The 24,918-nt window shown below is 41.9% G+C and overlaps 1 protein-coding gene and 1 long non-coding RNA gene across 2 annotated transcripts in view; both read right to left on the minus strand.

Annotated features, from left to right (window-relative positions):
• The window catches only part of CCDC83 (coiled-coil domain containing 83), a 45,995-nt gene extending 33,097 nt beyond the window's left edge, over positions 1-12,898 (minus strand). The window contains exons 1-3 of the mRNA XM_005903476.2: positions 12,820-12,898; positions 12,286-12,408; positions 6,358-6,442 (exon numbers count right to left, since the gene is read on the minus strand). Coding sequence (XP_005903538.2) covers positions 6,358-6,442; positions 12,286-12,380 — 180 coding nt within the window. The 5' untranslated portion in view covers positions 12,381-12,408; positions 12,820-12,898. The remainder of the gene's footprint in view (positions 1-6,357; positions 6,443-12,285; positions 12,409-12,819) is intronic.
• A 2,749-nt stretch (positions 12,899-15,647) lies between these two features.
• LOC138986204 (uncharacterized) lies at positions 15,648-18,861 on the minus strand. Its single transcript, XR_011463071.1, has 3 exons — positions 18,780-18,861; positions 18,425-18,500; positions 15,648-15,811 (listed from the first exon to the last, which is right to left on the minus strand). It is a non-coding gene; the product is annotated as an uncharacterized lncRNA (long non-coding RNA).
• Between the last annotated feature and the right edge of the window lie 6,057 nt (positions 18,862-24,918).

Below are 24,918 nucleotides of genomic sequence, written 5' to 3' on the forward strand. Positions count from 1 at the left end.
ATGCTCAGTATTGATAAATATAGCCAAAAAACAAAAAGACAGACTGGACAGGCTTTGAGTGATTTAAAAAAATAGAAATAAAGATGAAAAATATATGGTATTCAAAATCCCGCAGTTTAACTTCTCTGATTTTTTGTTTGCAATATTCTAAAGTATCTGAATTCTATCTCTGAAGAATTTTTAGTACCAAAGAATTCATGATATGATATATATCTGAAAACGGAATTTCTTTCCTTCTAATTTTGTAAAATCTTGTAGAGAATGACATAAACAGAAGTGGTGGAGTAAGACTACTGAAAATCCGCTTCTTCATAAAGGCAATGAGAAAAAATTGGCAAAATTGGCAAAATCAACTTTTCAGAACTCTGGAAATTAAAGGCTTTTCAGTAAGTTCCAGGGAGTGTTTATTCAAGAAAAATGGTTGAATCTTAGTAAGAACAGTGAGTTTCGTGGCATTTCAAACTTACCCTAAAAACCAACAGCCCCACAATTATGGCAAAACCCAGCAATCTAGCAGCCTGTGGCTGAGGGTCGGGGAGAGAAGTAAGAGAGGCAGAACTCTTGCAAAGCCAAGTTCCTAAATAAGGGCCATTATTTGACTTATCTGGTAATTCCCTGGAAGATCCCACTGGCAAGCCTTGTCTTTATTTGACCTGACTCAGAGCTTACCCAGTGTCTTAACAGCCTTTTCCCAGATTGGCTTGTCAAAAACAATCAACAGTTGTTGAACATTACAGCTCCGTGTGTGTGTGTGTGTGTGTGTGCGTGTGTATGTGTGTGTGTGTGCACTCAGTTGTGTCCGGCTCTTTGAAGCCCTATGGACTGTAGCCTGCCAGGCTCCTCTGTCCATGGACTTTTCTCGACACGAATACTGGAGTAGCTAGCCATCTCCTCCTTCAGAGGATCTTCCTGACCAGGGACTGAACCCTCATCGCTTGTGTCTCCGGCATTGGCAGGCGGATTCCTTACCACTCTGCCACCTGGGAAGCCCACAGCTCCCTGAGGTGTTGATAAAAGTTGGGGTAAACAACAAGCTGACCAAAAAAAACAAACTTCAGAATAAAACTGAAGATGAGATGTCCATAGGGAGTTTTGACAGCTCTTATGTATTCCTAAGAATCTAAAAGGCCATAAGCATTTAATAACATCTATATTAAACTTCCCAAATCCTGTATGAATTTCAAATAGAAAAGAAAGGTGTCTGACGGTGTTGCAAAGTTCACTATATCTGAAAAATTATTTTGAGTGATATACTGAAAAATAAATTTAAATATATCCACCAATATGCTTAAAAAGAAGACATTTATCTTATGAAGTAAATTTATTATTTGAGGTAAGACTAATTATCATATTATAAATAGAAGAAAGGAGATTTAGTATCTAAGCTACAAAGGAAGGATTATTTTTGTTTTGTTATAAGGCCATCTCATGGCCTTTTAAAAATTTTGGACTCACAAGAATAAGAATAGAAGTTGCCAAAATAGGACACACAATTCCTGTCTACTGTCCACCCAGCTTTCCCAAATGGTAACATCTTATCTAATGAGAGCACAGCATCAAAGCCAAGAAACTGACATTGGTACAATGTTACTAATCGAACTAGAGATTTTATTTCTATTGCACCAGTTTTTACATTTTTTTCTTTTTAGTGTATGGTTGTGATACTGTCATTTATAAGAAATATATGTATGTATATCTTTGGTCACTCAGGTGACTAAAATGTATTTCTTTGTTGTTCAGTCACTAAGTTGTGTCCAACTCTTTGCGACCCCAAGGACTGCAGCGCGCCAGGCTCCTCTGTCTTTCACTGTCTCCTGATAGTGAAACTCGTGTCCATTGAGTCAGTGATGCCACCCAACCATCTCATCCTCTGTTGTCCACTTTCTCCTCCTGCCCTCAATCTTTCCCAACATCGGTGTCTTTCCCAGTGAGTCAGCTCTTCGCATCAGGTGGTCAAAGTATTGGAGCTTCAGCATCAGTCCTTCCAATGAATATTCAGGATTGATTTTCTTTACGATTGACTGGTTTTATCTCCTTGCTGTCCAAGGGTCAGCAAGAGTCTTCTTGCTCAAGAAGAGTCTTCTCCAGCACCACGATTTGAAAGCATCAATTTCTTGGCACTCAGCCTTTATGGTCCAGCTCTCATATCTGTACATGACTACTGGAAAAACCATAGCTTTGACTAGATGGACCTTTGTTGCAAAGTGATGTCTCTGCTTTTTAATACACTGTCTAGGTTTGTCATAGCTTTCCTTCCAAAGAGCATAAATAGATATGATAAATTTATGATATAAATATATATACATAGATATATAAATATATATCTGTATTTCTTAGATATATTCTTATGGGTTTTTTAAAAATGATTTTCAACCATAGTTCCTGGCCCACAGTGACCAAAACCCATGGAATTTTCTGCCATCATAATTGGGTTTATGTTAATGAAAGTGACTTTTGAATCTGGGAGAGAGAAAGGGAGGGGGCCTGATTGCCAGGAGAACTGATCAAGTTATTAGAGGATTGCAGTCCCTCACGTTGATTCCCAGGGACAGGAGAGGGACTTGAGGTGGAATCAACTGCTACTGGCCAAGGATCTAGTCAATCACGATTATGTAATGAAGCCTCCATTAAAACCTGGAAAAGGAGCATCTTTTGGTCCTTTCCCAGAGAGTTTCCAAGTGCTGCTGGGCCAGACCCCAAGCTCCGCAAGGGCAGAAGCTCTTTTGTTTGGTACTTTGCTCTCTAGGGGCTTCCTGATGGCTCAGCCGGTAAAGAATCCACGTGCAAAGTCGGAGACCTGGGTTTGATCCCTGGGTTGAGAAAGGAATAGCTACCCACTCCAGTATTCTGGCCTGGAGAACTCCATGAAGTTGCAAAGAGTTGGACACGACTGAGCAACTTTCACTTCACTCTGCTCTCTGTATCTCTTCATCTGACTGTCGATTCATAGCCTTTAATACCTTTTTAATGATCTAGTGCGTAAATGGGTTTTCCTGGTTCTGTGAGCCATCCTAGCAAGTTAATCGAACCTGAGGAGGATGGGGTTGTGAAAGCCCCTGATTTATAGCCAGTCAACCATATGTACAAGTAACACCCTGGACTGGTAACTGGCATCTGAAGTGCAGGGTGGTCTTGTGGGACTGAGCCCTTTACCTGTGGAATGTGATTCTATCTCCAGGTAGGTAAGTGTCAGAGAGAATCACTTGTTGGTGAGGGGAAGCCTCCACACACACAAGTTGGAATTGGGTCAGGAACCCTTTCAGTAGGATTATAAATTCTGTCACATATGCATATGAGACATATCACCACAAAGATGGCATTTGAAGCCATGATGTTAAATAAGATGATCCAGAGAGAGTTTAGAGTGAAAGAGTACATTTAAGATCAGAACATTGATAAATACTCTAATTAAAGGGTGGGAATAAACACTCTAATTTAAGGGTAGTTTCTTTTCCTATTTGAGGGGGAAAAAACAATGAAAAAAAAGAAAAAGAAGAAATATCAGAGAAGTAGAAGTAAATTCAAGAAAGAGTGATGTCCTGGAGCCCAAAGAAAAAAGAGTTTCAGGACGCCAGGAGTGACTGCCGGAGGAGTGAGGTGTAAGGTTAGGCCTCGAAGAGTACATTCATGTAATGCTAGTCACTCAATCATGTCCGACTCTGCGATCCCACAGACTGTGGCCTGCCAGGCTCCTCTGTCTGTGGGATTCTCCAGGCAAGAATACTGGAGTGGGTTGCCATGCCCTTCTCCAAAAGAGTACACTGGGCCTGGCTAATTGGTCAGCACAACTTTCGCTGGAGCGGTTGTAGGGGAACAGTAGGAGTGAAGTGTGTCCTGGGAAGTAAGGACGTGGGCACAGTGAGCTGTGAGATGGCTAGTGCTGCAGAGGAGCAATGAACGCAGACAGAGAAGGAAAGAAAGATCGGGGTAATCATCTAAACAAAGCTAAACGCATAGGAAGAAACGATGAAAGAAGAGGGCATAACTTGTCCGATCTGGACATTTCTGATTTGGACTAACTGCAGAGAAAAATGTATCTTGCTAACGAGTCATGTTAAACTTAGCAATTTAAATATCTGTGACCTCAAAATTTTTTCCTCCCACTGGTATTTGTGGATCAACCCAACAAATATTTATTGAACACCTACTCATGCTGGGCCCTTTGGAGAAACAAAGATAAGATTTGATTGCTGCTACCTAAAGGGCTTTTATTTAAATAACAGAGAAATATTTTTATGCAACATCCCAGCTAAGATGGGGGGAATAAAGAGGAGCTACCCAAGAGAAGAGCATTCTGGGAAGAGGAAACGGCCTCTTTGTTGTAAAGGTACCATAGTGAGAAAAAGATGGGCTTCATAATATTTAAAAGAAGCTGCTAAATCACTTCAGTCGTGTCTGACTCTGTGTGACCCCATAGATGGCAGCCCACCAGGCTCCCCTGTCCCTGGGATTCTCCAGGCAAGAACACTGGAGTGGGTTGCCATTTCCTTCTCCAATGCATGAAAGTGAAAAGTGAAAGTGAAGTCGCTCAGTCGTGTCTGACTCTAGCGACCCCATGGCCTTCAGCCTACCAGGCTCCTCCGTCCATGGATTTTCCAGGCAAGAGTACTGGAGTGGGGTGCCAACACCTTCTCCGATTTAAAAGTAACGGGGGTAAGCAAAGGATGGGATGGCTGCAGATGAATTGGAGAGGTGAGTAGAGGTCAAATTTTGAAGGACCTTGAAGGCTTCAGGAAGATCTATGGATTTTATTTTCTGTGCAGCAGGAAGCCACTGTGGGATTTTAAGCACTGAAAGGTTTGCCATATTCCAAGGGCCATTCTGGTTGCTTTGTGGAAAATGTGCTGGTTAGGGAAAGGATGGGTAAGAGATGATGCTGGCTTAAACTGTCGCAACAGCAGTGCACATGGAAATAAATAGATAAATACAGTTGAGCTAGTCTGTCTTCCTATGCTCCTCACTGCTGGGTCCACCGATAACTCTAGGAGCCAACTTAGACCTATCACAGTCTTGAGCTAATCCTCCTGGAAACAAGAACATTGTCTCTGGCTCCACTTGATGGGTTATGGGAAAGTGGTTCCTCAGTCCTGATCCATTGTCCTTTCCACAACCAAACAGAAGTCCCAAAGCTAGCTGGGGTTCCAGTGCTGACCACTTTGGGGTGTGCATGGGCCTCCTGGTGGCAGCTCACTCTCCTGTGCCCTGGGACCTCTCTAAGTGGGACCTGTCTCCAAGTGCTGCAGCCAGACTTCCCCTTCCACTCTCATCCATCGACCTCAGTTTCTTAGTTCCTGCTGCAAGTGCCTGGTCCTTCAGAATCACGACAACATCAGGGTTGTCTTGCCCAGCACGTATTTGCTGAACAAATGGACAAATTTGCCCCATGAGGAAGACAGGAATCCTCGTTTCCCAAGGGGTTGATATTTCTCCTGGCAATCTTGATTCCAGCTTGTGCTTCTTCCAGCCCAGCGTTTCTCATGATGTACTCTGCATAGAAGTTAAATAAGCAGGGGGACAATATACAGCCTTGACGTACTCCTTTTCCTATTTGGAACCAGTCTGTTGTTCCATGTCCAGTTCTAACTGTTGCTTCCTGACCTGCATATAAGAGGCAGGTCAGGTGGTCTGGTATTCCCATCTCTTGAAGAATTTTCCACAGTTTCTTGTGATCCACACAATCAAAGGCTTTGGCATAGTCAATAAAGCAGAAGTAGATTTTTTTCTAGAACTCTCTTGCTTTTTCGATGATCCAGCAGATGTTGGCAATTTGATCTCAGGTTCCTCTGCCTTTTCTAAAACCAGCTTGAACATCTGGAAGTTCACGGTTCACATATTGCTGATGCCTGGCTTGGAGAATCTTGAGCATTACTATACTAGCGTGTGAGATAAGTGCAATTGTGCAGTAGTTTGAGTATTCTTTGGCATTGCCTTTCTTTTGGATTGGAATGAAAACTGACCTTTTCCAGTCCTGTGGCCACTGCTGAGTCTTCCAAATTTGCTGGCATATTGAGTGCAGCACTTTCATAGCATCATCTTTCAGGATTATAGTTTGGTTAAATAAGAAATTAAAAAGTAAATGGGGTTGCAGAGCTTTACATTTTTTAACATAAGATTCAGTGTCCTCATGATCTAAATAACACAATTCAAGGTGACTTCCTTTGGCATTATAATTAATAAATAGAAACAGCAGTACCCTCTTGCGTCGCATGTACAAAAATACATTTAAATATATTGTAAATTAATCAGCTCTAAGCACTAAAGAAGATAATTTCCTAGAGTTCATTATAACTCAAAAAATTTTTAAGCATTTGCATAAATGTTCAATGACTAGATATCGGCTTTATATTTTATACTCACTCTTTCATGATACTTTTGATTCTTTTCTCTAAGTTTCTTTATTCGAGCCATAAATCGTTCTAGTGCATTTTCCTTTATTTGACAGCTAATAACAGAAATAATGTGTTACAATTATTTCCTTTAGGAAAAATTAATGAAAGAAAAATTTTAAATTATACTATTTGACTTGAAATAAAGTATTAAATATACTATAAAACCCTGTTTAGGGATAAGAATCTTTACTGATGTTGTAAATAGTATATTTTACTCACTAAAATATGTATTAGAGAGATAACTTCAAGTTTTAAAAAATATCAATCCCCATTTTTATTTCATAGTCATAACTTTTATACTTTCTCATTATCTATAAATAATTCAGCATAAAAAGAACCCAGGAAAGGGCATACAGAAAAGATGCTTCCTGGAAATCCAAAAACATTCAGACAAAAATGACAAGACAAAGACTTTACAGGGGCAAGCACAGCTTCTTGGAACAGTAGGGTAAGCCAGGCTGACCTATTGGTCAAGTTCATTAGGATACCATCTTGTCCATAAACAGTAAAAGGTTTCTTTCTTGACACAAGTACATTTTTAAAATACCAAACAAGTATTTGTTGAATGTCTGTTAGGTATAAAGTATAGAAAGCATGGGAAGACTCTGGTATAGGCAATTCGATATGTATTTGAAGAGTTAAGGGTATCTCTATTACCTCATAAATCTTACCACTTTAAATCTGAGACCAAAATAAAGGAACAGAACTAGCCCAATGTAAATCCCTTGCCTCTATTAAATATATATATATATATAAATATAAATATATATATATAGCACCTCTGTGGTGTAGTGAACACAGGAGTATTTACAAAATGAGAAACTCTGCTTTTCAATCTTGTCTCTTCCACTTCTTACCTACATGACCTCAACAAGTCAATTCTCTGAACTTCAGTTTCCAAGCTGTCAAGAGAGAGATAACAACACCCACCCAGCTCTATGTATTTTATAAAGATGAAAATAAGAAATCATATGTGCATGTTTCTAGCATAAAGTAAGTGCTCAGTAAATTTCAAGTGAATTTTAATATTATGTCCTCAGTCCTTCCCCTGGAATATCATTTATATTTGTTATATTGTAAACTTTGTTGATTTTGCCAACAAAGGTCGGTCTAGTCAAGGCTACAGTTTTTCCAGTGGTCATGTATGGGTGGTAAGAGTTGGACTGTGAAGAAAGCTGAGCGCTGAAGAATTGATGCTTTTGAACTGTGGTATTGGAGAAGACTCTTGAGAGTCCCTTGGACTGCAAGGAGATCCAACCAGTCCATTCTGAAGGAGATCAGTCCTGGGATTTCTTTGGAAGGACTGGTGCTAAAGCTGAAACTCCAGTACTTTGGCCACCTCATGCGAAGAGTTTGACTCATTGGAAAAGTCTCTGATGCTGGGAGGGATTGGGGGCAGGAGGAGAAGGGGACAGAGGATGAGATGGTTGGATGGCATCACCAACTCGATGGACATGAGTTTGAGTGAACTCCGGGAGTTGGTGATGGACAGGTAGGCCTGGCGTGCTGCGATTCATGGGGTTGCAAAGAGTCGGATACGACTGAGCGACTGAACTGAACTGAATTGAAATTTAGTAGAGAGAAAAATAAAGCACTTTCTTTCTAAATGAAGGGGAAAAGCATTTTTAAAATGAGTAAATCCTTTAGGCTTTGCCTTGAGTTGCTTCTGCAGGGGGCAGTTCGGAGAGGTCTGAGTGGCATCAGCAAGCCTGGGGGTGGGGTGGATTCTAAGATGCCCTGAATGTTTGGCTGCTTCAACAGCCCCCTTGTGGACTGTTCAGTAGTTGCAGGCTTAACTTCACCTAGCCTATCCTGGGAATTCACTTCAGCCTCCGCAGGCCTCAGAGATGATGAATTTATCAGGAAGCAGGGCTTCCTTGGTGGCTCAGACGGTAAAGAATACGCCTGTAATGCAGGAGATCTGGCTTTGATCCCTGGGTCAGGAAGACTCCCTGCAAAAGGGAAAGGCTACCCGCTCCAGTATTCCGGCCTGGAGAATTCCATGGACAGAGGAGCCTGGTGTGGGCTACCGTCCATGGGGTCACAGAGTAGGACTGAATGACTAACACTTTCAGAGGAAGCTAAGCCTCAGGGCTCCCCACCACTAGCCACTGTGGGAATTCAAGCCTCCCTGTTCTCTGAACACTTCTTCTTTTCCCATCTCCCTTATCTACTCAGTGCCCTAGTAACCCACATGTCACACTAAATGCTGAAGCAAGTGGGAAAATAAACCAATGAGATTTATACTGAGCACTTAATATACACTGAAGTGCTTTGAAAAGGGCATTGAGCTGTTTTGAAGCACAGTGATATGGAATTAACACTAATGCAGTCGTCTGTCACCTTGTCCCTTCCCTCCTTATTAAAATGTTAGTTGATGGAAGGAATTTTCACATATTGAGGTATGAGGAAGTCATCCTGGCTTATTCCTGATTTGGCTTGAACTTTATGCTGACTAAAACAACCTGAGGCCTGTCAAACATCTATTGTTCATCTGCTTTAACCGTGACAGAAAAGAATGCATTTAAACATGAAAATGGAGTAACTGTGGTTCAGGCATTCAAAAAGGAGCTGGGCGGCCACACTGGATGCAGTTTCAGACACACTTCTGTATCACTGAGAACTCTGTTTTGAACTGTATCAAACTCATAGATGCCACCGGCCATTTTCAAAACAATATTTTTGCCAGGGGCTGCCAGCTGCAATTTTATGGCCCCAAAGTCCTTACTTTGAGCCCTTACTTCTCACTGATTCCAACCCTAATTCTTGACAAACATGTAACTGTGGTTTGGGCCTGTATGTTACTGTCGTTGTTAAGCCACTAATTCGTGTCCGACTCTTGGGCCCACGGACTGCAGCTCACCAGACTCCTCTGTCCCTGGGATTTTCCAGGCAAGAATCCTGGACTGGGTTGCCATTTCCTTCTCCAGAGGATCTTCCCAACCCAGGGAATCGAATCTGCATCTCCTGCATTGGCAGGTGGATTCTTTACCACTGAGGCACCAAGGAAGCCCTTTTGCCTACATAAGCCTCCCCATTCTGCAGTCAGTGGAACACAGTTCAGCTGCTTCTTGCATCTGTGTCTCCTGGGCTACAGCCCTAAGTTTGGCTTGAATAAAACTCTTTCCTATTTTTATTATAGGTTGTTTATTGAGTATTAACATAGTAATGTGTCAACTCCCTTCCTCCATGCAATTTTGTTAAAAATTCTGAGAAGGAACACAAATGTGGGTTTCAAAAAAGAATCTATACTCTTACTTATTATACTTTTAAAACCTGTAACTATATCTGTACCTATTGCTATGCCTATGTCCACACTCATTGTCGAAAACTGGGTTGAGGGCGGGGAATAAATATAAAGGAGAAAATAAAAACCACCGTCACCTAGAGATTTAGTATTATGCAATAAGATATTTTGCTAAAGGGAAAGACAGAGGAAGACCACATTCACATAACCCTAATATAGTATATTGTTAGAACTGTTCTATTTTATTATTATTTATTGTTAACCTCTTACTGTGCCTAATTTAGAAATTAAACTCTATCATAGGTGTATACGTGAAGAAAAGACATAGTATATAAAGGGTTCGGTACTATCCATGATTTCAGGCATCCCTTGGGAGTCTTGGAACAAATTCCCTGAGGAAAAAGGCTGACTAAGATGTGATCACTCTGCAGATTCAACATTGGCAGTCTCAGTTCTTCGTCAACAACCACAGAGGTCTATGGCCTTATTTTCTTGAGAGAGATTAAGAAAAGTTCAGTTGTTCAGAAGTCATGGACGACCTACTCTGGGCCCTGAGCTCTTTGTTAGGGGCTGAGGTTGTATAAGAGAAACGTAAGATGGTGCCGGGGACCCTTGGATGATCCTTCCTCAGATGGTGAGGGGGGCGTCTTGACTATTCATCGTGTGACTAAAGTCCCGTCACCTGGGACCTCAGGGAACAGCTGAAGTGTCGCCAGAAGGGCGCGGGAAGGCCCAGGCTGTTCCACTCCACGAGGCTGTTTATTTAGTTTCAACAAAGGAAGAGAACGGAAAGCATGGGAATGCTCAACTTACGTCTTGTACTAGATCATGAGAATTTTTAAATGTTCGCCTGTTTGGAAACCTCTGTTGAAGAAGAGAAAGACTGGCCTCTGGCTGACCCAGAGGAGAGAGAAGGAGCCATAGCTGGATGCCATCCCTGTGGGCCGTGGGGAATAGGTGAGAAATCAGACTGCAGTCACGGAGCTGGACTTTCTGCCCACCTCTCAGAAGCCACGGTGCGCCAAGTCTTCAGTTACGCTGCGAAACGAGCGCAGGGAGAATCTGGCCATCGCTGAATGTTACCTCCAGTGTTAAATAAAAGGGCACTTGGTGAAAAGTCCCTTCCTGTGGGTGCTGTCAGTATTCTGACCCTCTCACTCACCATCTTCTAAAAAGAACATACAGACTCGGAGTCTCACAAGAAGGACACTGGATTTTCCCCAAATGTCGTCGAGACCTGGTCTCCAGCATTGCTCCCCAGTTTCAACCTTGTCCCCCTCCAATAGACGGCCTCCTACTCCCAAGACCCACGTGTCCACAGGGGTCTGCTAATCTGACCCTGCCCTTGCCCTCTCTCGCTCCCTCTGCCTTCTCTCTGTTCCTGGACTGAGACACGCCCTTCCTCACCCGCCCTCTTTTCCATGAGCCTTTCCGGCCCTCACGCTCTGGCTCTGTAACATACATCTGTTCCTCCTCTTTCTGAGATCAGCTCCCACATCGCCCCCTCAGACGAGCTCTTCCTGCTCCCTGCGAATGAAATGACCGAGAATGTACGCACTGAGTCTGTCCCGTCCTTCGGTTATGCTGTTGCGGAGCACCCTACACTGTTCTTCCGTAGCATCTTCTTTAGATGTATGCAATTTTTCAGGAAAGACCGGACTGTGTGTTTAATGTCCATCTCCCGTGCTTCGTTAGGAATGGACCGTGTGGGCCTGTTAACTGTTGTCCTCTAGTGATCAGGATTTGCCTGTATTTGGTTAACATTCAAATACTTGCTCAATAGGCATGAAGTGCCTTCTTATTTGAAAAAAAAAAAAAACTGACATGTATTCATTCACTGCCTAAGTGTTACACATTAAAACACCTACCCGGGACCCAAAGTTGAAGTTCAAAAGCTATCGAAGGGCTTACTCTCCATCAGTTAGATAAAACATAAACAAACAACAGGTATCACCTCTAGTCTCGTCTCTAGCTCCTGGGATAGAAATATTAAGATATTCTTATTAAAGTGAAAGTCGCTGAGTCATGTCCGACTCTTTGTGACCTCAGGGACTATCCAGTCCGTGGAATTCTCCAGGCCAGAATACTGGAGTGGATAGCCTTTCCCTCCTCCAGGGGATCTTCCCAACCCAGGGATGGAATCCAGGTCTCCTGCATTGCAGGCAGATTCTTTACCAGCTGAGTCACCAGGGAAGCCCGTTCTTATGAAAAATAATTATAAATCATTTGGTTTTCATTTGTAGGCATTTGAGGACAATGCAAATTGGAATGTCTAGAAATAAAAAGTTAAATGAAGAAGAGAAGTGTGTGTACATTTACTCTTTTGTAAACGGACACTGAGGTGTGCTCTATTTGAAGAGGTAAGCCAGCAAGTTGCTGTGCATTTGAGGGAGGGTGACCAATAATTCAATGGAGGGGGCGAGGGAGCCAAGACCCATTCACGAATGCTGTTTCATAGCTTGGCTTGTGTTACTGCCAACGTGCCAAAACCTAAAAAAAAAATGCACATAGCACGAGAGTGAAATTATGCCTCTAATCCAGCTTCCTTGACAGCTTTGGAGCGCTTCATGTTCCGCTGGAGTTATGCGAGTGTTAGCAGTGCTTGCCACTTATGTATGAGAACTTTTGGATTCCATAATCTAAACTTACTGATAGTCTAGAAGTGCTTCACTGATAGGCAATTTGACTTCTTTTGGCGGCCCATCTTGAATATCCCTTTTATTTGTTTTCGCCGCGGTTTCCATTGTGTTGCTTAGCTAGTAAGAAGAATACCTGCTTGAAAAAAGAGACACAGGAAAAATAAATAAATCCTTTGTTCCTTTGTGTTTATCATATAAAGCACTACTGGGACTTAACTTTAAACTGGCTCTTCCATCCAGATTGCTCCCGTATCCCCAGAGCTGATATCATCCATAATGCTGGGTCATCAGGAATCAACTGGATTCTTGAGTCTGAGTTCTATGCTTAGAGCAGGTCCAGACCAGTACCCCAGACTTTCTGAGACTCACTCTCTTAAACAATCCATCAACAACTGTTGCCCCCATCGAGCTTCATTAAGAGCAAGAATTTAACTTTTTCAATCATTTCATGTCTCCACAGTGTTTGGCAGAGTGCCCTGCCTATAACAGCAGCTCAATAAATGTCTTTTAGTTATTAAAAATTAAGATGAAACAAAAGCACAACCTTTTATGAGGACCAGGAAACTTGGCTCCAAAAGAGTCAGAACAGGGATCCAAAGAAACTAGGTTTGGCCAGGGTTGCTATAAAGAGCAAATATAAGGACTTTAATAAAAATGTCTTTTAAATGGTTAAGAGGTTTATAAACGCAAAATAACAAGAGTGATAAAAATAATGTATTCTCATTACCAGTGACTGTTTATCAGCTATTAATTTCTTTTGTATCTTATAATAAGAAACATCAAAAATAATATTTTTTAAAAGGGAAAATCAGACTCACTGTTTTTAGTTTTTATGGTAAAGAAGAACACTTTGAGAATTTGGTATAAGTACTAATGCACATCTTTTAAGATCATAGTTTTTCTTGACAGATTTTTATCTTTGGATTTTTATTAATGTATATTGTCACTCTGCTTATTAACTTATATGTAGAGTATATCATGTGAAATATTGGGCTGGATGACTCACAAACTGGAATCAAAATTCTGGGAGAAATAACAGCAACCTCAGATATGAAAATGATACCCCTTTAATGGCAGAAAGTGAAGAGGAACTAAAGAGCCTCTTGATGAAGGTGAAAGAGAAGAGTGGAAAAGCTGGCTTAAAACTCAACATTGAAAAGACTAAGATCAAGGCATCTAGTCCCAGCACTTCATGGCAAATAGATGGGGAAACAATGGAAACAGTGACAGACTTTATTTTCTTGGGCTCCAAAATCACTATGGATGGTGACTGCGGCCATGAAATTAAAAGATGCTTGCTCCTTGGAAGACCTAGGAGTGTATTAAAAAGCAGAGACATCACTTTACTAACAAAGGTCCATATAGTCAAAGCTATGGTTTTTCCAGTAGTCATGTATGGATGTGAGAGTTGGACTATAAAGAAGGCTGAGTGAAGAACTGATGCTTTTGAACTGTGGTGCTGAACTCTTGAGAGTCTCTTGGACTGCAAGGAGATCAAACCAGTCTATCGTAAAGGAGATCAGTCCTGGGTGTTCATTGGAAGGACTGATGCTGAAGCTGAAGCTCCAATACTTTGGCCACCTGATGCGAAGTTCTGACTCACTGAAAAAGACCCTGATGCTGGGCAAGATTGAGGGCAAGAGGAGAAGGGGATGACAGAGGATGAGATGGTTGAATGGCATCACTGACTCAATGGACATGAATTTGAGCAAACGTAAGGAGATGATGAAGGACAGGGAAGCCTGGCGTGCTGCAATTCATGGGGTTGCAGAGAGTTGGACATGACTTGGCAGCTGAACAACAACAACAGATCTCAAGAAGGTAAGTACCTAACCTGCATTCAATGTATTACTAGGTGGGTGTGGGTGGGTGTGGTAGGAAAAACATAACCTTTGTAGTTATTTGTTAAAATGGCTGGAAACTCCATGAGAGTGGGGGTGATGTAATTCTTGTACATTACTATATTACCCCTCCTAGCACAGTAGATCCGGTCCTTGTCAAATGAACAATTAGATGGATGAATCAGGTAGACATATTTTAATCCTAGATCTACCACCTACTATCTAGGTGACCTTGAGTAGGCTACTTAATCTTTTTGAGCTTCAGTTCCATCATCTGTAAAGTGAGAACAAAATTCTTATTTTAAACACTGGTAAGGATGAAACGGGTTAGTATTTAAAGCACCTGGCATAGTGTCTGCCATACAGAAAGAACTGAGTAAGTATTTTTGCCCCTTTAGTTATGGCTCCAGAAGCATAATCTGGTAAATTTCGGGTAACTAAAGCAGAGGACTGTCTGCCTGCTACCAAGTAAGAGGTGAGGTGTAAAGACGAATCCATGTGGTTTTCGACCATCAGCCTTCATCACTGATTTGGATCACCGAATAGGCAATCTACACAAATCATTCAGATCCACAATGGAAACACTCTCTGAAATAAAAACACACTTTTCCCCTACAGACTTGCTGTTTGCATAACCAGACCTCTAGCGAGGTTCAGTCTTGGTGCCTAAGACTTTTCTAGCCAAGTGTGTTCATCTCTGTATCCTAATAGATTCTAGGATTTGTGAATGTAAATATACTACAATACTTTTTAAATGAAAACCACAAAGGTAACATATCAGAAAGATTCAATTCAGTAAGACAGGTTAATATATTGTGTTATCGTCTCAGATGTGGAAGTATTGAGAATGATTCCATAGGCTGCATACTGGCACAGTTCACAGAAACATCTCTAGGAAAACAAAATTGCTATCTTTTGTTTCAGGAAAACTGAATTTTTATATTACTTTCTATTTTAAAATTAGGATTTTTAACTTAACAGCTACACAAAACCATAGCATGCTGTCAAGGGTTGCTTTTTACAAGAACTTAGTGTTTAACAAAAACTTTTACTATAAAATATTTTATTTAAAAGCTGAAGCAAATAACATTAATCTCTAATTTTCTTTCTGAGTCATATGGAAGAGATCAAGTGTTATAGTTCCCACCTGTGGTACCCATCTGGTGCTGGAGGAAAAATGACCTCATTTTGCTCAATTACTTCAGTTACCTGGCTCTTATGTTTCTGACTCTCTGACCAATTTACAGTTACCTAACTGCAGCTCAAGGCAAAAGATTTTAATAAAATATGAGTGAAAATGTGGATCCATTAAGCATAAGTGGTTTGTGCATAAACTATATTAAGATTCATTGTTTCACATACTTTACAGAAAATTAGAAAGCCATTTGGGTCACCTGCTTAACAGTTGCTTTTTTGCAGTGAGCTAATGACATTCCGTCAGAATGTACTTTTGCATCAGATAATGTCCTACAAACAATGGGGATTTTAATAAACATTGACAAGGATTTACAGTTCCTGACCACCTAGAGGATTTCTCGGGAAAAGGGGAGAAGTCTAGAAAAAACAGCTACAAAATAACTATCCTCCAAGAAGATTTCGCTTAAAATAATTCCTGACAAATGAATACTTGCCCGGATTTGTCAGTAACTTCAAACATCTATTAAGGGCCTGTTCGTCTGTGGCAATTTTTCTGGCCTGTAGTTATAAAATATAAAAGAGGTGAGACTTCTACTTAGACTGATAGGAAGAAAGAAGCATACTCCAATGGAACTTAAAAAAAGGAGAGAGAGAGAGAGAGCAACTCTTAAAGACTTTAGAAAACCATACAAGTAATAAATGCTAGAGAGCTACTTCCCCAGGGCATGATCTTTTGTGCTTGTTTTCCCTCTCCCAACTCTGTTGGGGCATCAATAACATACATTACGGGTGGCACTAGTGGAAAGAACCCACGTGCCAGTTCAGGAGACGTAAGAGACACCAGTTCGATCAGTGGATCAGGAGGAGGAAATGGGAACCCACTGCAGTATTCTTGCCTGGAAATTTCCATGGAAACAGGAGCCTTGTGGGCTACAGTCTATGGGGTCACAAAGAGTTGGACAGTACTGAGTGCACGCATGTGCACACCCACACACAAATACACACACCCAGTGAGGGCAGGAGAAGAGGCTGGGTTTTAAGGACTTGGGTATCCATCATTTTCAGAGACTATTCCATAATCATTTTCTATCAGGAAATGTTTCAAAAAGTATTCCCCAAATGCTTCTCAGTGAAAAGTAAGAAGTCTATTTAGTAAAAAGCAATATATAGTAAGCCATCTTCTTCAAATATCCTCTCATCCCATAATGCTTTGACTCTGTAAAGTGTGTTAGTCACTCAGTTGTGTCCAACTCTTTGTGACCCCATGGACTGTAGCCCACCAGGCTCCTCTGTCCATGGGATTTCCCAGGCAGGAATACTGGAGTTGGCAGCCATTCTCTTCTCCAGGGAATCTTCCTGACCCAGGGGCCAAACTCAGGTCTCCTGCACTGCAGGTGGATTCTTTACGTTCTGCATTATCCCCCAAACAAGGAGTCTGTCCTTTCCTGCACTGTCTCAGGGTCCTGGCTCAATACCTAGAAAGTTCCTCATGACTTTGTGGAGCCATGAATATCCAGAAGCTTCCTAATGACTCCTTTCATAGTTCTATGGAGGCTGGGAGTGGCAATTCTGCCCTCATGCCTTTCTAGACGTTTGAAGTAGATCCTGATGTTTGCTAGCTAATGTTTCATAGATTGAAATGGTGGATATTTACTTAATAGCATCAATAATGATAAAAGTTCCGAATAAGATTCCATCAGGGGTTGAGACCATGATTTATTTAAAAAAAGATCTCTCTATGAGTATTGGAAGTCTTGAAGTCTAGACATGGCTTTGCCATTAACAAGCTATAAAATTATGTCAGTCTAACAACAGCTGTAATAATGCAGTACTTCCAAAAGCCTTTGTTAACGAACAATCTGACATCTAACCATTAAGGCACTCATCTTCAACAAGGCATAACTCCTCAAATACTGAAAGGTAACTACTTCAGCAACTCATTTTGGGAATTCAAAAACAGATATTAACATATAGGTCACCATCTCCCATAGGCACAAACTGGGTGTTCAGACCTGATTCAAATGCCCGACTGGCAAATAACATGCACAGTCACTTTCTTTCCTGATGGTCCTATATATTTGCTCATAATATTGTATATACCCTGATTGGAAAGTAAAATGACTTTTAAATTCAAATTCTCAGTTTAGGCTAGGATACTATTTTTAATACAATCTAAAATGTTGTGGAAATGCTCTCCAGCATATATTAAAAAAAAAAAACAAACCTGAATGCATTTAAAGGCTCTTAGTAGTGATGATATCACCTAAATTTAGTCTCACAAAATTTCAGACCCACCTCATTTGTATAGATCATGTACATACAGCCTCAAACAACTTTAAAATGTAAGATACAGCCAATTTGGAAAAGAAACATAACCATGAAGAGAATATGGTGAGAATAATGGACATATATACATGCAGGACTTTCCACACTCTGATGGCGAAGGAGAATGAAAAGACCTCTCTCCTTTAACAGTGAATAAAGCGTGCCAACTGGGGCTCGGTCTTGGGGGTGGTGGAAAGAAAACAATGAGCAATTATTACACATGTTGATAAATCCCTAATCTTATTCTTTTCCTTCTCTGCCTTCACAGGAAGCTTTCTCTCTTTTTTTGTCATCAGATGTGACATGTTCTCTCACCTCCCAACTGCTTTCTCAACTCTCTCCACCCAGCAGAGAATTATGGGGTAAGAAGGGGAATGAGGAGACAAACAAGCTGCGATACAAATCTAACAGATTAATAAAAGAAAGAAGCCAAGCGTCCTATTTAGAAGGATGCTGCCAGCGGCCAGGGCAAGAAGCTGAGGGTGAAGAGCCATCAACGCCACACCCAGAGCTTATAAAGCTCCTGCAGCGGGAGGGCTCCATGCTGGTACTAAGGACCCAAGGATTTGCGGGGTCTGTCATCTAAAGCCTTTCACCAGATTGAGGATTCAGCGAAAAGAGCACTAAGGAGATTGGAGTCTAGACCTAGCTCCTCCATGAAGGAGTTTTATAACCTCGGACAGGTCTCTAGACATCTCTGACCCTCGCTTTCTCTTCCATCTTTGCTACCTGTCAGGAGTATTAATGAGGCTCAAATGCTTTGGGAAAACTGCCAAGCGATAAAGCCCCATACGAACAGAAGGCAGTTGTGTGCCAGAGGCTGAGGGCATCACGAAGGTTACAAACCTGAGATAAAGTCAGATCCTGCTCTCCGGAACTGAGATCTCAGAAAGGCAAATGAGCAACGTATCCAGGGGTTCTACTCTGAGGCGGAAAGAGAGATGCGTTAGTATTCTGATCGGATCCAAAAAGTTCTTCCTCCCTTTGTGTCTCCTGAGTGAAAGGCTAGAAGGTTAGCGGCTCCTAACCGCCCAGCACTTCACTCGATGCTGGACCCCCAGAAAGTCGGAACCCCAGGCCCGTTTTGTGGCGGAGCCAGCTGCAGGGCCAGTGGGTACCGGGCGGAGATGCTCATAAAAAGTCTTAAGAGTCAGACTGGAAGGAGCCGGGGCCGAGCAAGGAGGCTAGGCGGTGTCCTGACCTCCCCTGGACGGCTTCCGGGTGCGGATACACAGCCGTGGACCCGAAGGCAGCGCGCACGGCCGGCGGGCGGACCAGGCCAGTTCACTCCAGTGCAGCCGCCGCGCCCCCCGTTTCCAAGGCGACCGGCGCGCGCGGGCCTCCCCAGTTCACCACCGCAAGCCGCGAGCGGCGGGCCGGGCCCGCCCCCTGGTGGCCGCAGCGGGGAACAGTCAGGTCGCGGGTCCGCGCTCCCGTTGCCTCCCTACCCGGTTCTCACCGTCTGAACTCGCGCAGCTGCACCCAGACTCCCTCAATTCAGTTCAGTTCAGTCGCTCAATCGTGTCCAACTCTTTGCAATCCCATGGGATGCAGCACGCCAGGCTTCCTTGTCCATCACCAACTCCTGGAGTTTACTCAAGCTCATGTCCATTGAGTCGGTGATGCCATCCAGCCGTCGCATCCTCTGTCGTCCCCTTCTCCTCCCGCCTTCAATCTTTCCCAGCATCAGGGTATTTTCCAATGAGTCAGCTCTTCGCATCAGGTGGCCAAAGTACTGGAGTTTCAGCTTCAACATCAGTCCTTCCAATGAACACCCAGAACTGATCTCTCCTTTAGGATGGACTGGTTGGATCTCCTTGCAGTTCAAGGGACTCTCCACAGTCTTCTCCCAACACCACAGTTCAAAAGCATCAGTTCTTTGGCGCTCATCTTTCTTCACAGTCCAACTCTCACATCCATACACGACCACTGGAAAAACCATAGCCTTGACTAGACGGACCTTTGTTGGCAAAGTAATGTCTCTGCTTTTTAATATGCTGTCTAGCATATTAGGTTGGTCATAACTAACCTAGGTTGGTCTAGGTCTGGATTGGTCATAACTTTTCTTCCAAGACTCACTCGCCCACTTTTAACTCCCTCGCGAGGCGAACTGGGAGGCCGCGAGTGGTGTAGAGGCTTGAGATCTAGGCTCTGTGTTGTGACTGTAAGCTACTCGCTGTTTCTTCCGTTGTAAAGTTAGACATCAGGATTGGACCGTGGTTTTCCGACAGCTTGTAGGACGGGAAAGGGAAGTGCGTTCTGCCCGCCTCTCCGCACCCCGCCCCTTCCACCACGGAGGCCTTTCTCCTGCCTGCTTTCATTTTGTGTAAGCATTTTCTCGGGTTTAACTCCAAGGAGAACTGCAGACCCCTGGACTAAATGCTTTTAAGGAAACTGGAAATGGCAACCCACTCCAGTATTCTTGCCTGGAGAATCCCAGGGACGGAGGGGCCTGGTGGGCTTCCGTCTATGGGGTCGCACAGAGTCGGACACGACTGAAGCGACTTAGCAGCAGCACAGCTCTAAAAGCCCCTGATACTGCTTATGTTCCTTCTCGTTTTATCTTTTTTTTTTTTTTTTGGCTCCAAAACCTCAAGAAAACCAGTATAGATTTCGTCTTTCCCTCTCTTTCCACTTTTGGCAGCTCTGGTTTTGGAGAAGACTCTTGAGAGTCCCTTGGACTGCAAGGAAATCCAACCAGTCCATCCTAAAGGAGATCAGTCCTGAATATTCATTGGAAGGACTAATACTGAAGCTGAAACTCCAATACTTTGGCCACTTGATGTGAAGAACTGACTCACTGGAAAAGAACCTGATTCTGACAACTGAGCGACTGAACTGAACTCCTAATTTCAAGGGGGAAAAATATACACCTACAACCTGTGAATTTCCCCTTTTCCTCACCTGGATTCATTCTCATTTCCTGCCTCAAGACAATTTCTTATATTTTGAGAGCACTTAGTTACATTTGAGTCAAGTGGGCATCCTTTTTGTCTTGGAAGTCTAACATTTGGCATCCTTGAATTTGATTTTTTAAAAATACATTTTCATGTATTTCATGATTAATGCTGTTACGTGAATACATATTAAGAGCTTATGGAGGAGAACTGAAGCAGCGAATAAAAATATTAATTACCTTTGGTTAAGGTAATTTTTCTAAGTAAAAAGTCACCTGAGACCTAGCTAGTTTGAGGTCATTTATGTCTTCTACCTTGTTCAAACTGCCCTTTATTCTGTTAGTGTTTTATATTTGTTCAGTGTCAATTATTTGCTGTGTTCTACACATCTGATAAAGTGTTTTTAGTTCCTTGGTCTTCTCTAGAAGAGCAGCAACAGGTTGGGGAGTAAAATAATTGAATAGAGTACAGGTGTAAAAGGACAAAAGTTACCACCATCCTAATTTTTAAAGCATGAGGATTTTTTGTTGTTTTTAAACGGAAAAACAATTTTGTGATTCTTCAGGACTTTGAATTCCTTCCCAAATCACGTTCTATAAATCCCAACCGTTTATCTCCTATGCAGTTTTTCTTATGGTGTTTGCCAGTTGGTGGTCAAACAGTGAAGCCGGATAAAAACCACTTGCTGAGTTTCTTCATTTGGCATTGGTTTTCTGTGAGCCTTGCCATGTTGAATGATGCAGAAATAGAGGTAGGAGAGTGTCTGTGGTAGAAAAAGCCAAATGTTGTCTGATTTTGGCAGAAACACAAAGAATTTGTTTGGTATTTCTGTGGCTAAACATTTTATACGTTTAAACTTATTTTCATTACCTCTGCAAATAAACCATAAGGCAGTCAACCAAATGTATTAAGTCTCACAATAATTTTTAGAAATATGAGCTAGTGATTAACCCACTGATTTTGTGAAACAGTTCAGACTTCTGGTAAATCAGAGCTTTAACTGACAACAAAATTACTTTTAAGCACTGGAAAAGCCCTGCTGTAACTTCTTATCCAAAAACTTGGTTCCCGAAAAATTGGAAGCAGTCAAATTGGTGTTTTGCAAAAAAGTCATGAAGTAAAATGCTCTCTTGAGAGGGAAAGTTTACATCACCTTTAAGCAGGCATGGTGACAAGCTCATTGAAGGGATAATGTTTTGACCTGTCATCCACTGGTATGATTATAAAATGGGGTTGTTTCCACTTTATTTATGTGTGCTTAGCCGCTCAGTCATGTCTGATTCTTTGCTACCCTTTGGACTGTAGTCCGCCAGGCACCTCTGTCCATGGGATTTTTCAGACACAAATACTGGAGGGGGTTGCCATTTCCTCCTCCAGGGGTTAAAGTTTGCATTTTTTTTTCCCCTTCAGGCTGGAGGTATGGCTCTTCAGCCTATGTCTCTTCATCTCTTCAAACCAAGTTTAAGTTGAATGAAGAGTGCTCTGGCAAAAAAGAAGTCATTTCTCTTCTCTCCCACTGATCTCCTCTGAGTAAGTTTGGAAATGTGTGATCTCTGTTCACTCTGGAGAAGAGGAGCCCAGGATGCTAAGTTGGAGACAGAAGGTCATGTCCCAGGAGCTTGAGCCAGGTGCTGCACATGGTGCTTGAAGGCTTCAGTGTGTGGTGACACGAGAGCAATTCAGCTTTCAGGCCATTTTCAAACATGACCACATAGGATAAACATTCAGGTAAATGTGTGCATGCGTGCTAAGTCACTGCAGTCATGTCCGACTCTTTGCAACCCTGTAAACCACAGCTGGTCAGGCTCTTTTGTCCATGGGATTTTCTCCAGGCAAGAATACTGGAGTGGGTTGCCATGCCTTCCTCCAGGGGATCTTCCCCCGCCAGGGATCAAACCCTCGTTTCTTGTGTCTCCTGCATTAGCAAGGGGGTTCTTTACACACTGGTACTGCCAGGGAAACCCCATTCAAGTAAATAGAACACGACAAAAAAATCTGGAAATACATATAGCCAGTTGCTTCAGACAAAAATGTCAAGGTAATTAACAAAAGGATACTATTTTCAACAAATGCTACTGTAGCAATTGCATATCTGGGGAGAAAAAAGTGAGACTTACCTTGACCATACAGAAGAAAATTAAAATGAATCATAGATCTGAACATAAAAGCTGAAGCTATAGAACTTTTAGAGTAAAACATAGAAGAAAATCTTTGTGACCTTAGGTAGGCAAAGAGCTTGAATCTAAAGAGAAAGAGAGAGAATAATAATTTGGACTTAATCAAAATTAAATATTTCTGCTCTTTAGTTAGTTTCTTTAAAAAGAAAATGGAATTTTAATCACTCACTTGGTAGGTTTTAAGGTCAACAGGCAGGAATTCTTAAGAAACAGTTACATGAGTTTCAAAACAAAGAGTCATCATGTACAGTATTTTTGTCTTCTGGTTCCTTGAAGTCAAGTCAAATGCAAAAAAGTTCTAGGCGATCATGGAACATTTCATTGGCACTGTAAGGAAATCCCCTGATTTGTGTCCAGAAGTTATCTTGGGGCCCCCATGCATTGAAAAAGAAGAAATTTTATGGCAGAAGAGGAATATACATTTGAGAGAAGGGGACTAGGGAAGAAAAGAACTTTGAGTGCAGTCCTCAGGGATGAAGAGGAAGTGAGAGTGGAGGGGTTTTCAGTGCTCAGTGCATTATTCTGGGAAGTCTCTCAAGGGTTCAGACAAGCTCCCTCTTTCACCTAGGTTGCTGCAGCCCAGTGTCAATCACACAAGCTCAGTTTTAGGTATCAGGCTCTTCCTGCTCGAGGTTTCATTTGGAGATGGATCTGCATGCCTGAAGACTGTATGATCACTGCTGCCCAGACTGAGAAAGACTTTAGGAACCTTAGTTTAGGGACCACATACTTATTTACTCGATTTTGCAAAATTGTTCTGTTTCCAAATATGAGCGACTTTATGTTTAGCAGTAAAATTCCCAGGTGTTTAGTCTTTAATTAGTTTTAAGAAGATGAAAAGGCAAACCACAATCTGGAAAAATATTTTCAATTTATATACTTGACTAAAGGCTGGTATCCATAATTTATAAATAACTTCTAAAGCTCAGTAATGAGAAAATAGAATAGTTGGATATAAATGCCAAACGATTTGAACAGACACTCTGCAAAAGAAAATATATCATTGGCCAACTGGTATATAAAAACATGCTCAACATCATTAGTCTATAAGGGAAATACAAAATAAACCCCAATGAGATATCACTATTTACCCATTAGAATGGCTAAACTTAAAAAGACTGATAATACTATGTGTTGACAAGGATGTGGAGCGGTTAGAACTTTCTTGTATTACTGGTGGAAGAGGAAGATGACACAACCATTTTGGAAAACAATTTGGCAATCTCTTATAAAGTTAAGCATATCTACTGTATGACCCAGCTACCACACCCTTGTTTTCCCTCGTAGCTCAGTCGGTAAAGAATCCACCTGCAGTGCAGGAATCTGCCTGCAATGCAGGAAACCCAGGCTTGATTTCTGGGTCCAGAAGATCTGCTGGAGAAGGAAATGGCAACCCACTCCAGTGCTGCATGGGAAATCCCATGGACAGAGGAGCCTGGTGGGCTATAGTCCATGAGGTCGCAAGAGCTGGACACAACTTAGCAACTAAACCATCACCATACCAGTAGATATTTATCCAAAAGAAATGAAAATGAATGTCCAAGCAGCTTTATCATGATAATGTAAATCTGGAAACAACTCAGATGTCCATTAGGAAGTAATTGCATAAGCAAAAAGTTTACATTCATACAATAGAATCTACTTAGTAATAAACAAAGAAATTAACTATCCATACATCCAACAGCATGATGGTCACAAAAGCATTTAGCTAAGTGAAAAAGTCAAGCGTGAAAAGTTATATACCGTATCACAGAAAATTCTAGAAAATTCTGAAAGCAGATCACTGGTTACTGAATGCTGATGGGGGTGGGGGTGGGGGGGATGAAGGGATTGACTATAACAGGACAGGAGGGAACTTTTCAGGAGGAAGGAAATGTTCTAGAGCTCGATTGTGGTGATGGTTACAAGGGTGTATGTATTTGTTAAAACTCATCAAATTATCTTTATATGGGTGCGTTCTATCGTATGTAGATTACGTGTTTAAAGTTAATTTAAAAATGGCTACACGTTATTTGATAACTCCTCTCATCAAGAAATGGGATCTGTTTCCTCTCCTTGAATATGGGTGGTCTTATGCCTTGCTTCAACTAACAGAATATGGCAGAGACGACTCTATGTTGCTTCCAAAGCTGGATCATAAACACGCAGGCAGCTTCTTCCAGGTTCTTTTGGGATACTTGCTGTGGGGGAGGTCAGCTGCCTGTAGAAAGTCCACTCTGAGATGACCATACTAGATAGACCAAGTGTATGCTCCGTGGTCAACCAG

Source organism: Bos mutus, chromosome 29 (assembly GCF_027580195.1).
Source record: "Bos mutus isolate GX-2022 chromosome 29, NWIPB_WYAK_1.1, whole genome shotgun sequence".
Lineage (NCBI taxonomy): Eukaryota > Metazoa > Chordata > Mammalia > Artiodactyla > Bovidae > Bos > Bos mutus.